General features: G+C 37.3%; 2 protein-coding genes across 2 annotated transcripts; both read left to right on the top strand.

The window, feature by feature from the left end:
- The first annotated feature begins 1,760 nt into the window (after positions 1 to 1,760).
- On the top strand, positions 1,761 to 7,454 carry ildr1b (immunoglobulin-like domain containing receptor 1b). The gene is made up of 8 exons (XM_056232911.1): positions 1,761 to 1,950; positions 2,448 to 2,618; positions 2,746 to 2,895; positions 4,811 to 4,930; positions 5,016 to 5,162; positions 5,509 to 5,634; positions 5,751 to 6,616; positions 7,142 to 7,454. The coding sequence occupies exons 1-8, from the start codon at positions 1,893 to 1,895 to the stop codon at positions 7,178 to 7,180; spliced, it is 1,677 nt and encodes a 558-aa protein (XP_056088886.1). The 5' UTR covers positions 1,761 to 1,892; the 3' UTR covers positions 7,181 to 7,454.
- Positions 7,455 to 9,319: 1,865 nt separating this feature from the next.
- me3 (malic enzyme 3, NADP(+)-dependent, mitochondrial) lies at positions 9,320 to 18,019 on the top strand. The gene is made up of 15 exons (XM_056232982.1): positions 9,320 to 9,506; positions 10,247 to 10,431; positions 11,109 to 11,242; positions 11,370 to 11,519; positions 11,641 to 11,716; positions 11,796 to 11,957; positions 12,370 to 12,473; positions 13,726 to 13,835; positions 13,970 to 14,067; positions 14,552 to 14,665; positions 14,873 to 14,978; positions 15,491 to 15,633; positions 15,763 to 15,936; positions 16,058 to 16,156; positions 17,170 to 18,019. Exons 2-15 carry the CDS (start codon positions 10,252 to 10,254, stop codon positions 17,329 to 17,331), a joined length of 1,812 nt encoding a protein of 603 aa, XP_056088957.1. The 5' UTR covers positions 9,320 to 9,506; positions 10,247 to 10,251; the 3' UTR covers positions 17,332 to 18,019.
- The last annotated feature ends 474 nt before the right edge of the window (positions 18,020 to 18,493 follow it).

Genomic DNA, 18,493 nt, shown 5'->3' on the forward strand with positions numbered 1-18,493 from the left:
TTTACAACTCTCTCTGATAATGGGCATCTAAAATAAATCAACAACACAAATAAAACTATACAAAAATACCATTAAATAACAATGATGCTAAAATCATCTATACAGTGATCCTGTCATTCAGTGTAATGGATGACACTGTGGTGTAAGAGAGAATTTGCAATACACCGAATAAAAATGTTTTTTTTTTTTTTTTTTTTTTTTTTTGAGTGGTTTAGGTTAACACAATGAAAATGTGAAATTATCAAATATTTAAGAGCAATAAACTTTTCAGCAGTGCCAAAGGATCTTCAGGGTGCCTTTTGATAATGTCTCAGCCTGTTGACTGGTTAATTGGTAAAAAATCGTTAATTATTATTTCAAAATGGCTTCTTGATCCTTTTACAATGCTCTAACAAACAACATACTTGGGACAAAATTCCCCTGGTTATTTTAAAATAAAACCCAATAAGACATAGTCATTTAACACTTATTTGAAAATGCTTAGAAAACAAATGTATGGTATTCAATGTTTATTTAAAGACGTAGTGGTAAAATCAAAGTGCGAACCATTACACTAAATGACATTTTTACACTTTGGAACATTAGTTCACCTATATTTTGACATTTTATTTTCGCAAAAGTTATTTAAAACATGAAAGTAGACACTTTATTTGAATTTAATATGTTTTTTTATGTATAAAATTTAATTCGATGTGGACACCAAAATAGTGAGGTATTGTCTTCGTCCTATGAACACTTGCTCTCTGTTTTATTTATTTTTTATTATTATTACTATTTTTATTTTTTCAGATAACATTTCTTGAGAAAATATGCCTGTTCCTTTTCATCTATATCAGGGCATGGACACTTGCTCTTGCTTCAACATACAGGAAAACAAATAAGTCATTTTCCTCACCAATACAAAATCAAGGCCAAGCAGGAAACTAGACAGGACACAGTAAAGGAAAGGATGTTTCTTTACAGGATGAGATTACAATACCAGGAAACAATCTGATACGAGCCCTCACAGGTGTTTAGTGGTCAAACTTTATGTTCAGATCTCAGTATATTTTCATACACTCAGTCATACATTGTGCTATAGTTGATAGTTAAACTAAAAGTTATTTATTAATTATTATTAACGATTAATTATTTTTAAAAATTCACTGGATGTTTAGGCAGTTTATAGTTAACAAAAACGACGCAAATCGCCATATTAATAATAAATGTGTGGCATTTTACAGTAGTTGATGCAGCTTATTCAGAACTTAGAGCTGGAATTAGTTTACCTTTAATCACCCAGTCTAAGCTGGTTGAGCTGGTTGGCTGGTATCCTCCACATCTAGACAGGCTTGTCTGTTGGCTGCATGGTTTTACAGGGATAAGGATACTTTTGGTTCGTTACTACAAAAATAAAACATTGGGAAAACAGTCTAATCTTTTATCAAGTTACGCCCCCTGGTGGTTAAATGTGAAAAATGATACCAACAAATATTTTTTTTCATTCTACCGAATAAAGTAAACGATGAAACAGGCCTTTCATTTTGAGCGATGACACACATATTAAGAATAATATCAATGTGGAAAACAAGAATTTGATTTTGAACAATAATCACTAATGAATCACCATTAATAGAATAAAATAATGACCTAACTTGGTGTTTTTGCACCTGTTGATGGGTGGAGTTTGTGACGTCATCATGGAATGGGGGAGGGTAATTGAACTACCAAAGAGCAAAGGTGTTTACTTTACACTGACTCGAGAGAATATAGGTAAATAAGAAGATTTCTGGATGTACTCGTGATGACGATTGTCGTTGTATTGTCTGTATTTGATTGAGTCTCAAATATAAGATGTGGCTGTGTTCTGGAAAGATACAGTAAAGGAAAAAACTTCCGTGTAACCGAGAAACATGAAAGAAACACTGAAGCTCAAGGTGCTTGCGCTCGTGTTCTGCGTATTTCCAACAGGTAAGTTGCCATTCAAAATAACTTAAACTGGAAAACAGTCGTTAAACTGGAATATTGGGGGCTGTTTACTATCACGGTTATTTTCAAATATTTTCTGTAAATTCTGTAAATTCAGTGGCGAGGTTAATGATCAGCAAGTGCAAACATGACAGGCCGATAAACCCGATCACGTGATTTACAAGCTTAATGCCAGCTAATATTTTAATATTATGTTTTATTGAACCTTAATTATTTTTATATATGAAAATACTGCTTTTTTTCAGCCATGGAGCAGTCACAGAAATGAATGCAATCTCTCCAAATTGTATACTATACGATTATTTTTTGTTATGCTCAGCTCTAAAATAGTTCATTGGTTAAAAATAGTTCTTTGTGAGTAAAATAATAATACAAAAAAGAATAATGACTGGGGAAAATAATGGAAAATCGTTCCCAAAAAGTTGTGGGAACCCTGATGCAAGCAGTATGTTTATTGATCTCTCTCCCTCTTCTCCCAGAGTTGGTGTCTATCCAGGTTAATGTTCCTCAGACAGAGAGAAACACAATGCTGTTTGCTTCTGTCACTCTGCGCTGTGACTATTCCACCTCTGCAAACGCACAAGATGTCCTGGTCACATGGCGATACAAGTCCTTCTGTTTGGATCCAGTGCTGGAATACTACTCAGTTGGTGAGGGTGAACTGAATATAGAAGGCTCGAGTGCTGCAAAAATGTTGTGTGCAAAGCTTTTATTGTCCGAATAGTTGAGAGTGATGTGGTGATTGATGTGACCCTGTACGGTTTTCTGTTTCTTCAGCATATCAAGCAGCTCTGGGTCTGAAGCAAGACCCAGCCAATGATTGTCCAGACAGTCAGCGCACTGTCCGCATAGTGATTCAGAAAAGAGGCATTGGTGAAGCTACTCTGGGACCAGAGTATCGAGAGCGCAAGATCTCCATAAACAACAGTGAGTCTTGACCTACTGGAGCTTAAAACTCTAAACAATTTTTTTTAACCCTGTAAAGCCTGATATATTAAATAATAGTAAGAAAACTCTTTTAAAAAATGGAACTTATTGAACTTTTAGATAAATTAAAAAATAAAGAAAGAAAGAAGTTTGCATATTTGATACATCAGGCTTTTATAGCCCATATAGTGATTAATGGTACCTTACTTTGAGGGTAGAAGCCATGTAGTAGATTGTGTGCAACAGTAAGGCTTTGATCAAGTAATAATTTAGAGAAATTAATTTATCAAATATTAAACAGGAGTGGTTTTACATTACTGGTTTTACATTTAAATTACGTTACATTTACATCATATAATATATATATATATATATATATATATACACACTACCGTTCAAAAGTTTGGGGTCAGTGAGAATTTTATTTTTATTTTTTGGAGGAAAGAAATCAATACTTTTATTTATCAAGGAATAATTAATTTGATCGAAAGTGACAGTAAAGACATTTATAATGTTACAAAAGTCTTTTGAACTTCCTATTCATCAAAGAATCCTAAAAAAAAAAAAAAAAACTGTACAACTGACAGACCAACAACTGTTTCAACATTGATAATAATAATAAATGTTTCTTGAGCATCAAATCCTCATATTATACTGATTTGTGAAGGATCATTTGACACTGAAGACACTGACACTGGTGATGCTGAAAATTCAGCTTTGATCACAGGAATAAATTACACTTTACTATATATTCACACAGAAAACAGCTGATTTACACTGGAATAATATTTAATACTATAACTGATTTTTGTTGTATTTTTAATCAAATAAGCGCAGCCATGGTTAGCAGAAGAGAATTCTTTTAAAAGTATTTAAAATCGTACCGACCCCAAACTTTTGAACGGTAGTGTATATAAAAGCCAGCAGCCATATCACCCTGTAGCCCAAGACTGGTTGCCCACTGAAGCTAAGCTGGGTTGAGCCTGGTCAGTACCTGGATGGAAAACTTTCTTGGAAATCTAGGTTGCAAGAGCAGAGGTGTTAGTGAGGCCAGCAGGTGCTTACCCTGTGGTCTGTGTGTATGAAGGTAAAAGAGTAGCAAAACTTGAGAGCACGTAGATGTGAATTTGAGAACTTGTACAATAAATATTCATACTTGTACGCTAAAATGTACACTCACAGCTCCAATGTGAAAAACTGTAAAATAAAAATCAAAAAAAAAAGTTGAAAAAAAAAAAAAAGTTGAATGTTGAAATTTGCACTCGCAGACAATAGTCACAAACCTGTATTCTGAATTTGAAGCTGCAGACAAGTATAAATATTTATTGTACAAGTTCTCAAATTCACATCTACGTGCTCTCGAGTTTTGCTACTCTTTTACCTTCATATGTGTGGGTCCTAACACCCCATTATAGTGACGGGGACACTATACTGTCAAAAAGCACCATCCTTCGGGTGAGACGTTAAACCCAGGTCCGGCTCTGTGGTCACAAAAAATAACAGGTTGTCTTTCGAAAGAGTAGGGGTGTAAGCCCGGCATCCTGGCCAAATTTACCCAGTGGCCTCTGTCCAACATGACCTCCTAATCATCCCTATATACTCATTGGCTTCATAACTCTGTCTCCTCTCCACCAATAAGCTGGTGTGTGGTGGGCGTTCTGGCGCAATATGGCTGCCGTCGCATCATCCAGGTGGATGCTGCACATTGGTGGTGCTTGAGGAGATTCCCCCTTCTATGTAAAGCGCTTTGAGTGCAGAGAAATTATAGCATGAATTATTTTATATATATATATATATATTAATTATATATATTATACATATACAATTCATTATAATCAATTAATTATACAATGTTTCATTATACAATACAATACAATTCATTATAATCTTATGTTTTTGTATGTGTGTTTAACAGATGCAGACCTGGTTATCAATGAGGTCATGTGGTGGGACAACGGCATGTATTTCTGCTCCATCGACGCAGCGGGTGATGTTGTGGGAGACTCCGACAAGGAAATCAGACTCGTTGTATATCGTAAGTATACAACACACCGAAGACTTGCTTTTAACCAAAAAACTTTTATAGATACTGTTGAGGTCACATGCCCTCTTCCTCCCAGACTGGCTGACTGTGCTGCTCATCATCCTTGGGGCGTTGCTCCTGATCATGCTGCTTTGTATCTGCTGCTGCCAGTGCTGTCCTCAGAACTGCTGCTGCTATGTCCGTTGTCCCTGCTGTCCTCGTACTTGCTGCTGCCCAGAAGAAGGTATTCACCCGCAATGAAGTGTCTTTGTCTGTCCATCTATCACAATAGGCAATGTTACATATTACATACATTCACAGTGTTCTAATTCTACTGGTTATCAATTTCTTAATATAAATGCCTACTGATAACTGACTCCACATAATAATTGATTAGTTGGTTGATTTTATATATATATATACTCACACATATATACATGTATATTTATACAACTGGTAGTCTATGATAATAAGTATGTGTATTCTTTTAAATAATAAGATAAGTTATTATTATTAATATTAAACAGCCCATCCTATAAAGTTTTATTGTATTTAAATGCAGTAAAATATTTCTTAATTTGTCTTTTTAGCGATGATGCGCCACAAAATGATGCGTGACGCTCAAAAAGCAATGGTACCATGGCTCCATGGCCAGCCCATCTATGCCCCCATTGCCTCAAATGCATCTTCTCAGGGGAACGCTTTACTTTATTCAGGTCAGTTTTACTTTCTTACTAATAACTGCTATCTTATTTTATTAATCTCTGCTAATAACATTGTAGATGCATCAAAGAACAGTAATAGAGTGACACTAATAAAATGTTCTCTACAGGGTCTTTTTCTGAACCTTCATCTAAACACAAACTTCACATGGCCCCAATGGTTAATTATGCCCCTCAACCTGTCCCACCATTCGTACCTCAGCATGGATACCAGGCCAATGGCAGCATTAATGGAAGTGTACGTGGCAATAACCAGGTGTTAGATTTTCTGGAGACCCAAGTAAGAGGGATGGATATGGCCGTCCCGATGCTCCAACCTCAACATCACTACACAGGAGTCCCGCACCAAAACCTTCAACATCAATATGCAGCCCCACAACCCCAATATGTAAGGCCACCACCTCAACCCATACAACAAGCTGTGTCTTTTTCAGCCAGGCCGCCCAGCATGCTCTCAGCCCTGGACGAGATGGGTGTCCAAGGTGTAGAGCGCAGGGTCATCCAGCTGCCTCCCATCGTGGGCCGAGCGAAACAAAGCTCTCGACGGCCCAATGATGGTGGAAGACCCCGGCAATCTAGTCAGTCCAGCAGTATCTCTAACCGCAATGGTCATCATCGTGATAATTCCTGGAGGGAGCCAGCATCTTCACAGAGAGGGATCCCACGCAGCTACAGCGAGGAGTCGGACTGGGATGATAGGCGTGGAGGTCAAGGTTCAGCAGGACGCAGGGGAGGTTCAGATAGGTCTAATCCACGTGTTCGCAGTAAAGGGGAGCTGCTGGAGGAGTTGGAGCGTGCGACAAACTCTAGAGACAGGAGCTATTCGCCTCCACCGCTTAGGGGCTCCTGGAGTTCAGACGAGGACGACAGTTATAGAAAGGGAAAGCGATCTCAAGGGAGATTGACTGAGAAACCGCCAGCTTACTCTTCCATTGACATTTTGTCTGGTCGCAGCAGGAGGAGCGATCACTTCTCGGTAAGAATGTAGATTTGTGATTTGTTCATCACTAAGAGGCTGTGATTTATATACTGTTCTCACAAATAAAAGGACAGACTTAAAGGGATAGTTCACTTAAAAAGGAAAATTCTGTCATCATTTACTCCCCTGATGTTATTCCAAACCTGTATGACTGACTTTCTGCTGCTAACACAAAAGAAGGTATTTTTTAAAAGTGTCTTAGTTTGTTTGACCTTCATTGTATGAAAAAAAACTTTTCTTCAAAATATCATCTTTTGTGTTCCTCAGAAGAAAGAAAGTCATACAGGTGAATGAAATGAGGGTAAATGATGACAGAAGTTTCATTTATGGGTGAACTCTAAAATATAAGACTATCCATTGGCTTTGCTGACATGAAGAGTGGACATGTGACTTGAGCAAAAATATAACAACATTTTTAGTATTTTTAAGTCACTTTCTATAAAAAGTGTCTTCTAAATGAATAAAAGTGCATATAAATAATTGTTATTGTTTTTCTCATCATAAATAATCTTTCTCTTACAGGATAAGAGCTCTCGCAGTGGCACAAGCGTTGTGATCTGAGTCCTTGTCCTTCGTTTCCAGCCTGATCCTGTCATTACCCACTATCTACAAATGAATGACCACTGAACTACTGTCATTGGGACTAATGTTGCACTTTAGAACAAGAATTAAAGGAAGGGTAGGCAATTTTCCGAGCGGCTAGCAATAGCAAGCTAGCTTTGAAAGCATAAGATTCCACCATTACTTCAGAGCATCTCTAAAGCCATGCCTCCTTCAAAACACATGAACGCATACAGCAGAGTTTGCAATATGTCACGAGATGAGAGACGGTGTTAAACTACCTCATGTCTCAAACATAACATTACAATAATAATGAACATAAATCAACTTAACTCTTAACAACTTAACTTAACTCTGGAACAAATTGCCTACCCTGCCTTTAACCAGTGATCATAGATGGCCTGCAATAGACCCCTGAAAGACAGTAAATACACTGTAAATACTCTTCTTTTTTTTCTTCTTTTTTTAACACATTTTATGTATTTTAAATTGATGTTTTTACTGTTTTCACTGTACATTGTTTAGTTATTAACCACAGCAAGGTTTTCGGTATTTGATCAGTACAATTTACAGATGAGACTCTAAGATTAATGGCACTTCAGTGAAGGTTGTACATAAAAGAGCCTCTTTGGTTCATTTAGAATTTCTGTTTACTTTTAGTTAGTCTTTGTCTGGAGTAGTTTTAATATTGGTTTAGTTGCTTTGTTTATTGTCTTTCATGGTGCGGTTATCCTAATGCAATCCTTGGGAAGATTTCACTTTTATATTTGAGTATGTATGAGTAGGCTACATATGTATTGTTATTGCAGCATTTAAAAGAAGAGCAATGCCATTCTTTAACACGTACTCAAAAGAACATAACCTACGGTTTTCAATATATATATAAAAAAGGTACTTGGATTGTCTTGCTTAGAATTGACGTAGACACTGTTGGTAAGCTGCAAGCAATAAAGTTACTTTTACAAGTTTTAAACTAGAGGTTTTTGATCTTTTGAATACTTTCCAAATTCCAAAATGCCATTTGCAGAAATTTGCATTTCTCACTGTAAATCAAATTGTTTGTTAATAATATCAAAATGCCTAATTACCGGTATGCTACTGCGAAGAATACGCGATTTATTTTGTGTGTTTGTGCAAGATTGACCATACAACTTAATTTATACTAAATCAGCATACTATCATTTGAAAAATATTGCAAGAATTAGATGCTTTGTTTCCAGTCAAGACTTAGAGAAACTTGTGCATGCTTTCATCACCAGCAGGGTGGATTATTGTAATGGACTCCTCACTGGCCTTCCTAAAAAGACCATAAGACAGTTGCAGCTCATACAGAACGCTGCTGCCAGGATTCTGAGCAGGACCAGAAAATATGAACATATCACACCAGTCCTCAGGTCTTTACACTGGCTCCCAGTTACATTTAGGATTGATTTTAAAGTATTATTACTGGTATATAAATCATTCAATGGCCTAGGACCTCAATATATTGCAGATATGCTCACTGAATATAAACCCAACAGATCACTCAGATCATTAGGATCAGCTAGAAATACCAAGGGTTCACTCTAAGCATTGTGAGTCCGCTTTTAGCTATTATGCCAGCCGCAGCTGGAACCAGCTTCCAGAGGAGATCAGATGTGCTCCTACAGTAGTCACATTCAAATCCAGACTCAAAACACATCTGTTTAGCTATGCATTTACTGAATGAGCACTGTACCACTGTTCGTCCGACTGTTTTTACTGTACTTTATTTTATTTTTTATTCTAAACTTTTACTTATTCTGATTTGTTTTGATTATTTTATTTTCTCCTATGTAAAGCACTTTGAATAACCATTGTGTATGAAATGTGCTATATAAATAAACTTGCCTTGCCTTGCCTGTATAAGTTTGAATGTTGTGCCATCTCAGTTGATCATGTTTGAATCGATTCCGAGCGACGTACACGATTAAGTGTCTTTTTATTCTGCATATTCTATATGCAAACGTTTGAACCATAGACTGTAAAAAAAGGTTTGAAGTGAAGAAACAAAACGATGGGGGAGCGGTAAGACAAGCCAACAAATTTTCCGTTTATAGCTCCGTCCAGCTCCGTCACTCGCATCGCCTCATCCTATTGGACACTTCTGCCCAAGTGGGGGCGGGCCCAATGCTAGAGCGTTGGGAAGCAAAAGTGTCAATGTTAAACAAACCTGGATCGTTATCAGTCGATTCCAACATCATTTACAGATAAGGCTGGTCAGTGGAGACAGGCAGCAGCAGCAGCAGGTCAGCGTTTGGATTAAACCTAGTGAAGGAGAAGGTGCAGCTGGCCTTGCTGTTCTCAGGTACGCGGCTTTGCTTGAAAACAAATGTTTTACAGAACAATGCTTATGCTGAGCCTCGCTGTAATGTGCATTTGGCCTCAAACATTACTGTTGTTCAACTGAAAAAGCGTGGTGAACATCTACAGATCATAAAGCATTTGTGTGGCTATATGTGTTCTACCTAAAGGCCTTGTTTACAATGGTAGAGGACGAAGTTGCTGAACCTGCCAAAATGTGTAACGAGCATATTACGGTAACGTTAGTGATTTATTCTTTGCAGCGCGGCAGCCCTTTATAATAATACTACAAATATTTAAAAAAAAAAAAAAAAAAAAAAAAATACCACATTGACCACAGTTTATGATTGCTACGACAGTTATTCGTATTACTGTAAAATCAATTTGTTGGAAAACTCATCTTAATTTGGTACAGTAGCTAGTCATTAGAGGATCAACTAACGTTACAAAAACCAGCTTGAACATCTAAAAGCTGGTTTGTTGAGCTCTGAGGTGGCCTACCAGCTAAAAAACATCTATTAAACCAGCGTGAACTGTGACCAGTTGCAAAAACTAACTTTTTAAAAAAAAAAGTAAGTTACTAAAACGGGTTGATTAGTCTAATTCGAATCTGAAAATACTGATTACTTGGTTAACTGCTTGTTGATTGGAACTGCCCTGATTTTTTTGGGTGGAAGCAAGGATAATACCATAATGAAATTTCCAAAAGAATTCTCTCTGAACCTGAATTCTCTCATTTTGCAGGAATCATGAACTCTCTCTCGGGCAAGAGTGTGCTGGCGTTGTGTAGGGTTTTCTCCAGTCCCCTGTCACTTCCTCCTGCTATCATAGGGACAGTGAGGGTCTGTCACACAGGTGTGAACACCAAGGGCACAGTCTTCACCAAAAAACGAGGCTATGATATCACCAGGAACCCCCACTTGAACAAAGTAAGCATCTTTAGGGCGCAAACGTGATCTACGTGACAAAGCAGGCATTAGATTGTCAGCAGCCGGTGCTTTGATGTGATTTTATAACATTTAGTAATGCTAAAGTCCCCAGAGATAAGAAAATATGAAAGTGGCATTGTGAGATCTTTAATCTGAAGGCAAAGTCTGACTATAGCCCTTAACAACAAGCATTTTGCAGCATTAAGAGGGGATGCTCTGAATATGCTTCTTAAAATCAGTTCAGGATTGTTGTAGGATATGACTCAGGAGTTTTGCAAAGCACTTTTGGGTGGGTCATAGAAATGTGTCTATGTAAATGTTTATTTCGCATTCTGTATCCTGTTTGCAAAGACTTTCAAGTCAGAATGAGATATAGGATGAGGAATGGGTATGATTAAAAAGTGTAGAACTTAAAACCCATGGCAAATGGAAACTGTTAGACGTGAACAGTGAGTGGAGAATCTAACAGGGGAGGGTGGCCATGCTTACTTCCCATTGGTCAGAAATAAATAGATCCAACATGTGATGCATCTACCCTAAGCTGGAAGTTTGCCCAGCGCAGACACACTTGCAGGGTGATAATTTGTATTCCAACCAAACTGTAGGATGAGTGTGCATTTTTCTTTTACATTCGCAGCTGTCACATGTTGTTAATGAAGTTATGGTGCTGTTAACAGGGCATGGCGTTCACCCTGGAGGAGAGGTTACAGCTGGGAATCCACGGCCTTCTTCCTCCCTGTTTCCTCTCTCAGGATGTCCAAGTGCTTCGTGTCATGAAGAGCTACGAGACACGCAGTAACCCTCTCGACAAGTAACCAAACTTCGTTGAAACTTTCAGGATAAACTCAGCCTGATCCATGCCAATGAAAAGCACAGTGATGATACTTTTGTTGGTCCATTTCCAATTCATACTCAAATTAACCATTCTAACTCTACAGATACATATTGCTGATGACTCTGCAGGACAGGAATGAGAAGCTTTTCTATCGTGTGTTGACCTCTGACATTGAAGAATTCATGCCAATTGTCTATACGCCTACTGTGGGCCTGGCCTGCCAACAGTATGGGCTTGCATTCAGAAGACCAAGGTGAGGTTTATACATTCTCTAGACCTGGAACGACTGGTTTAGCCAGACCAACGAACGGGGAAACGAACATATAAGGAACACGTGGTTTTGACTTTTTTTTTTTTTTTTTTTTTTTCTCTAGAGGGTTGTTTATCACCATCCATGACAAGGGGCATATTGCCACCATGCTGAACTCATGGCCGGAGGAGGACATTAAGGTATGTGCAGAGTGATAAAGAGTGATAAAGTGTCATTCAGTGCCAGTAGATGGACGTTTCATTGTATGTGCATTAATAGGCCATAGTTGTGACGGATGGAGAACGAATCCTGGGCTTAGGAGACCTGGGTGGCTATGGAATGGGCATCCCAGTGGGCAAACTAGCTCTGTATACAGCATGTGGAGGAGTACCACCTCAGCAGTGCCTGCCTGTGCTGCTAGATGTTGGCACTGATAATCAGGTAAATGAGATTAGCATAATTACACTACTGTCAAACGAAAGGTTTGGGGTCGGCAAGATTTTTTAAGTCTCTTATGTGCACAAAGGTAGCATTTATTTGATCAAAATAAAATACAGTAAAAACTGCAATATTGTAAAACATTATTCATATTTAAATAACACTTTTCTATTGTAATCTGTTTTAAAATGCATTTTATTCCTGTGATGGCAACGCTGGATTTTTTTTAAAGCATCCATTTGTATAAATGGATAAATGTCATTTGATCAATTTAATAGATCCTTGCTGAATAAAATTTCTTTCAATAAAACATGGTAGTGTATACTTTAAAACTGTACTCTGTTTACAGGTTTCATTTACAAACATGCTTGTCCTGTTGTCTTCTTTTAACCCATTTCTGTTTGTTTTTGTTCAGACCCTCTTGGATGACCCCTTGTACATCGGCTTAAAGCACAAAAGAGTGAGGGGCAAAGAATACGATGACCTCATTGATGAGTTCATGCAAGCCGTCACTGACAGGTATGTTTGAAATTAAAATTCTGAAATGAAAGATCATTTATTCACCATCATGTTGTTCAAGTGATCAAGTCATTGTTTTGAGCTGATATTTTCACAAATCCGGTTTGAATGATTTGTTCATGAATCAGTCGTGCTTTCAACTCACTGACTCAATGATTCAGTTAGGTTGTTCTCAAGTTAACAGTTAAGTGGTTCCCAACCTTTTTTTGTCTGAGACCCCCTTTTTCCCAAGAAAATATTTTAGGCCCCCCCTTCACATTTAATGATATTATCGCTCTTGTAAGCTTGCAGCAATGATGACAAAATATGTTTTTTTTTCAAACAAACGGTATGTTTATGTACAAATAATAGCCTATAATATTGAAAATACAATAACAAAAACATCAGTAGGCCCTTTGTAATCTAAAAACGTAAACCTAGGAGAAGCCTATAAATTGGCCCTATTTGAAATGCAAAAACAAAAATGTTCACACTGGTGTGTATGTAAAAAAGAGAAAGAATATAGGCTATTACTAAATGACTATTGTCTGGGGCCTCAATACTTGCATGTTATTTGTGAGGCTTTATCAATGTGAGGCTTTATTTTTTACGCTTTTGGCGCTATAGCGAGCGATAATAAACTTGCATTTATTAACAGAATAATGCGTCTTTCGGAAGAACATTGTAGCCGGAACTACATCTGCCAGTGTACGTCTATGACGAGTCACGCAGGTACTGGGCTACTCCGCAGCGGCAGCGATCCAAACCAGTGTAAAATAGTCCCAATGTAAACACTTATTATAGGAGTAACATAGTGGTTCAGGATAAGACAAAAACACGGATTGGAAAATGGATTCATTTATGAACATTATATACATTTTGTAAATTTTGAACAGAAAAAAGTTAAGGACTTTTATTAATGCGCTCATTGCTCAAACCTTTCAAAATATGACGTGACCCCCCACAGAGCTCGCCGAGGCCCCCTTGTGGGCCGCGACCCCCCTGTTGGGAACCGATGAAGGGCAACTCCGGTCCTCGAGGGCCACTGTCCTGCAGAGTTTAGCTCCAACCCTAATTAAACACACCTGAACAAGCTAATCAATGTTTTCAGGATTACTAAAAACAAATTTTTGTCAGGGTTGGAGCTAAACTCTGCAGGGCAGTGGCCCTCGAGGACCGGAGTTGCCCATGAGGGTATGGTTATATGTGTGAAATACTTCCAGATTGTAAAGACATGCCATATTTTTTTTTTTGTTTATATCTTTTGTTTCAGGTATGGAATGAATTGTCTAATTCAGTTTGAGGATTTTGCGAACAGCAATGCCTTTCGTATTCTCAATAAATACCGCAACCGTTATTGCACCTTTAATGATGATATCCAGGGTAAGTATGCACAGTGTAATATCAAATATATTACATATTACTATAATGATTTGTATTCATTATAATGGAAAATGTGTCACTTTTATCAAGAGCCATAACATTTTTTTGCTTATCTCTTTCTCCGCCTTTTTCAGGCACAGCTTCGGTTGCTGTTGCTGGGATCCTTGCTGCTCTTAAGATCACAAAGAACAAACTCTCTGACCACAAGTTCGTATTTCAGGGAGCAGGAGAGGTAATGTGCATTCAACTGAAAGATGATACAAAATTTTACTGAGAAATAGCAAATACAAGACCCATTACAAAGCACTTACAAGCTTGAGGCCCGTTCACACCAAGGACAATAACTATAACGATAAGGATGTTGTTCTAAAAATCGTTTTAAATAAAGAATAGCAGTGCACACCACAACTATAATGATAACGGCACAGAGAAAAGATATCACTGGAGTCACTTTCAGAATTATTATTTTTTCCAGCTAATGAACAATAAAAACATTGACAGCCAATCAGAATCCATTCTGCTTTAAGAGCTCAAGCATTTAAAGCAGCAACGACAAAACTGCAGCGCGAGATTAAAATAAACAGAACGATATCGTCCGCTGGAGTGGACGCTAATATAGTTATAGTTATCTTTGTTGGTGTAAAGTATGAACAGGCCTTTAAAATAGTTATTTCAGGATGATCAGATGTGTTGGTCTGTGTTTGTCACATGACCAGGCTGCCTTGGGCATTGCTCACTTACTGATAATGGCCATGGCCAAGGAAGGTGTATCTCATGCTGAGGCTGCCAAGAAGATTTGGATGGTGGATTCTAGAGGCCTAATTGTCAAGGTAACAATCAAACCCACACCATGTCTTTGTTTGTCATTTCTTTCATTAAAGCTATATTTTTCCTCCTCCTCAACATCTGAATATACAAAAGTATGTAGGCTTAATTGAAAATGCAAATGCATCAATTACAGCAATAAACTGCATTTGAATGCTTCCGAAATTAAACGTTATACCAAAACTGTTATTTTGTGTCATTTGGCCATTTAGGGGAGAAGTCATCTGAACCATGAAAAGGAAGAATTTGCACATGAGCATCCGCACATCAAGACTCTAGAGGAAGTGGTGGAAACTATTAAGCCCACAGCTATAATTGGTAAGGAGTCTTTGATCCCGTTCTATACCAGTGTTATTTTAGTATTATTTATATACTATGATAGCATTTATTAATATTTTGAATTAGCTTTTATAATTAAAATAAAACTATAATTTTAATTCTATATATTTTAATTATTTAATAATTTATTTTATATTAGTAATTTTTGTACTTTAACTTATTTCAGTCAGTTGCCAAGGCAAAATTTTACATTTTTCTAAAAATGAAATATAAGTTTGTTTTATTTACAGAATTTGACAATGAATACTGAGCAGGTTATGAAACTGGAGGATTGCAGGAATTCCTCCCGTCTCATGTGTGTTTTATACTTATAATGGTGCTTGGTGAATCTTAATAGTTTTTATTTATACTATAATAATTGCAATGGCATTAGGGGGCATACACGTTTATATTTTTACTAAAGTCAATGTATTTCTGTTTATAATGCTAAATGCATAATACTTTTACAGTTTGAAAATGTCAAGTTTGTTTATTATCCCATCTATATACAGGTGTGGCTGCTATAACTGGTGCTTTCACTGAGAAGATCATCAAGAACATGGCTACTTACAACGAACGTCCAATTATTTTTGCCCTCAGCAATCCCACAAGCAAAGCTGAATGCACAGCAGAGCAGTGTTACACGCTTACTGAGGTAATCTTCTCTGAAATCAAATGAATAAAACTGGTGAGAGGGATGTTAACTAATGGTTTCTTATTATAGCATCCCATATAGCAGTTTCAGACCAAATGCTTTAATGGCATGTGTGTGTGTGTATCACAGGGAAGGGGCATATTTGCCAGCGGAAGCCCCTTTAAAAAGGTCACCTTGGCAGATGGGCGCAGCTTCATCCCTGGCCAGGGAAACAATGCTTATGTGTTCCCTGGAGTCGCATTGGGAGTCATTGCCTGTGGTGTTCGCCACATCTCAGATGACATTTTCCTTACTACAGCAGAGGTAAATGCACATGAAGAGACGCAACAATAGTAAACGTGAATCTGTGCTTCAGTACAAAATGCATTGATTACAAATGTATTTAATGTGTAAGCTGAAATGAACGATTTGATTTCTGTTTTAGGCGATATCTGACATGGTTACTGAGGAGCATCTGGCTGAGGGTAGACTGTACCCTCCTCTGAATACCATCCGAGAAGTGTCCTTCAAAATTGCTGTTAAGGTCAGTAAGTGTTCCCATATGCAGTTGATGATGATGATGATTACTTCAAGAACAGGTCTCATTAGCCAACTCTACATTTCGGCACCCGTAACAAATATGGAATGAGACCATGCTAAATTAAGAGATTTATTAATATAGCAAAGTAGGTTGTAAGAGCTGTCAGGACAGATTTCACAGTAAATCGGTGCTGTACAGTTACTTTTTCAGATGTTAGCACTAGTGCTAGTAAACAAAATCAAAATGTATTAGCACACAGAACAATGTGGTTGTTGTGTTAAATTCAGAGATTAATTTTGGCACCCATCAGAAATCTGGAATGAGATCTTGCTAAATTTAATAGATTTATTAATATAGCAAAGTACACTAAGGTCAGTAAGTTTTGATTTAAAAACAAAATTACTTTTACTCAGCAAGGATTCAAAAGTGGTATTACTAATGTTACAAAAGATTTCAGTGAAATACTTTTGAATTTTTTTATTCACCAGAGAATCTTGAAAAAAAATGTATTAAAAAAAAATTCAGCTTTACCATCACAGAAATAAATTCTAATATAAAAAATATATTGAAGTTATTTTAAATTGTATTAATATTTTACAATATTACTGTTTACTGTATTTTTATCCAAATAAATGCAGCCTTGGTAAGCTTTTTCAGATGTTAGCACTAATGCCAGTGAGCTGAATTCGGTGCATAATCTAAATTTATGATCACACACACATACATTGTAGTAACCACAATAATACACTAGCATGCAACAGAGTAAACTTCCCCTCAACAAAAATCAGCTTCAAGCAAAACTGCTAATTGTTTACCAAAGATTTGATGGCATGAAGTTTGCAAACATTTGTTATATTTCTTAAAAATAACAAAGTTATCACAAATGGATGGATTTTGTCTTTGCATAAGTTTTAATTGCAAAACTGAGAAAATCTGTTACTGTACTCTGCAGTAAAGCAATAATTTTGTTCACTCAGTTTTATTTTTTCCTCCCAAACTCTTTTTTTTCTCTTTAGATTGTGGACTATGCCTACCAGCAGGGCATTGCCTCTTCGTACCCTGAACCCAAAGATAAAGAGGCCTTTGTTTTATCCCATGTCTATAACGCTGACTATGACTCGTTCACTCTGGATTCATACAGCTGGCCCAAGGATGCCATGAAGGTTCAGAACGTGTAGATTATTTGACCATCAACCTCTCTAAAGGGATATACTTGTATCAGTCACATGCCTTATTTCTCAATTCATAATCATGACGATAATACACTCCAGCTCCAGGCCACCCAATCCTAAAACTCTAGCTGTTCCCACTGATTTGGCACGAGATGAGCTGTATCCGCTGTGGGCTAAAAGAGATAAAAGAATACAGTGTTCATTCAAACTCAAAATGTCTTTAGATCAGTGGCTCAGTTCAAAAGGAAAAAATGCAGCTCTGTTTAAAGAAGTTGCAAGCTTTTTCCCACTTAATCAGGCTTGTTTCTCAGTGGTCCTCCTCTCCAGTATATTAGTTCTTCATCATTGTTCTGTCAGCTTTCATTTATCTCTAAACAGTTATCCGCTCCAACTATTTAGTACTCCCGCAAATGCAAATGTCAGTGTAGGTGTAGGGAGAGACTTTTTTTGAGACACTGGGAAATGACAGACTGCCGGGGTTGAAAGTTTGTATGTGAAGGGATTTTTTTCAGGTAGGTAAAGTAGTTATCTAGTGAGCTGCTGTGTGAATGTAGTTATTTTGCAATGGATTTTTTTTTTTTTTTTTTACACAAGTTTCTCCTGTTGTCTACACCAAAGTTTGTCTCATTTTAAACATATAATTGTCATCATGTAACATATAAATGTCATGCAATGAATACTGGAAATTGTTAGATTGAGCATATCTGTTTATTTAAGTGTCCACCAGAGAAGCGAGCTATTTGTGCAGCATGTGGAATTGTTGTTAACGTTTCTCCTCATTTTGGAATAGGCTCTGCTTATTATTAGTAATGCTCGACTATGGAATTCTATTTTCAGTAATTCAGGATTTTAAAGGAACAGTGACTTAAATAAACACTTAAAAAAACCAAATGGGTTTAGTTTATGAGATTGAGCTGGCGTCTTGGTCCTAGGCTTTGGACTGATGTCCAGCTCAACCTCTCTGGATGTCTAATGGCCTGAGGGATAGAGTTATGGTGTGGCTGCTCACTGTAGAGCAAATTGGTGGAGCTTACGTCTAGCTCCTCCTCGCTAGATGTCCAGAGAGGAAAAGCTGGACATCATTTGACTGCAGTGAGCACCACTTGGTGGTTTGATATTCTAGCTCCACCCATTAGGCCCAAATTACATTCAGATAAGGGGAGCTGGA

The sequence above is a fragment of the Rhinichthys klamathensis genome, unplaced genomic scaffold (genome assembly GCF_029890125.1).
Source record: "Rhinichthys klamathensis goyatoka isolate OS25496 unplaced genomic scaffold, OSU_Roscu_1.1 h1tg000358l_1, whole genome shotgun sequence".
NCBI lineage: Eukaryota > Metazoa > Chordata > Actinopteri > Cypriniformes > Leuciscidae > Rhinichthys > Rhinichthys klamathensis.

What these genes read in the sequence shown, in the direction of transcription:
- ildr1b (XM_056232911.1), top strand. Translation starts at nt 1,893, where the DNA reads ATGAAAGAAACACTGAAGCTCAAGGTGCTTGCGCTCGTGTTCTGCGTA. An exon ending in TTGCTGCTGCCCAGAAGAAG is followed by an intron (nt 5,163 to 5,508) that starts GTATTCACCCGC and finishes TTGTCTTTTTAG; the next exon opens with CGATGATGCGCCACAAAATG. An exon ending in GAACGCTTTACTTTATTCAG is followed by an intron (nt 5,635 to 5,750) that starts GTCAGTTTTACT and finishes TGTTCTCTACAG; the next exon opens with GGTCTTTTTCTGAACCTTCA.
- me3 (XM_056232982.1), top strand. Translation starts at nt 10,252, where the DNA reads ATGAACTCTCTCTCGGGCAAGAGTGTGCTGGCGTTGTGTAGGGTTTTC. An exon ending in ATGTTGGCACTGATAATCAG is followed by an intron (nt 11,958 to 12,369) that starts GTAAATGAGATT and finishes GTTTTTGTTCAG; the next exon opens with ACCCTCTTGGATGACCCCTT. An exon ending in CTTTAATGATGATATCCAGG is followed by an intron (nt 13,836 to 13,969) that starts GTAAGTATGCAC and finishes CGCCTTTTTCAG; the next exon opens with GCACAGCTTCGGTTGCTGTT.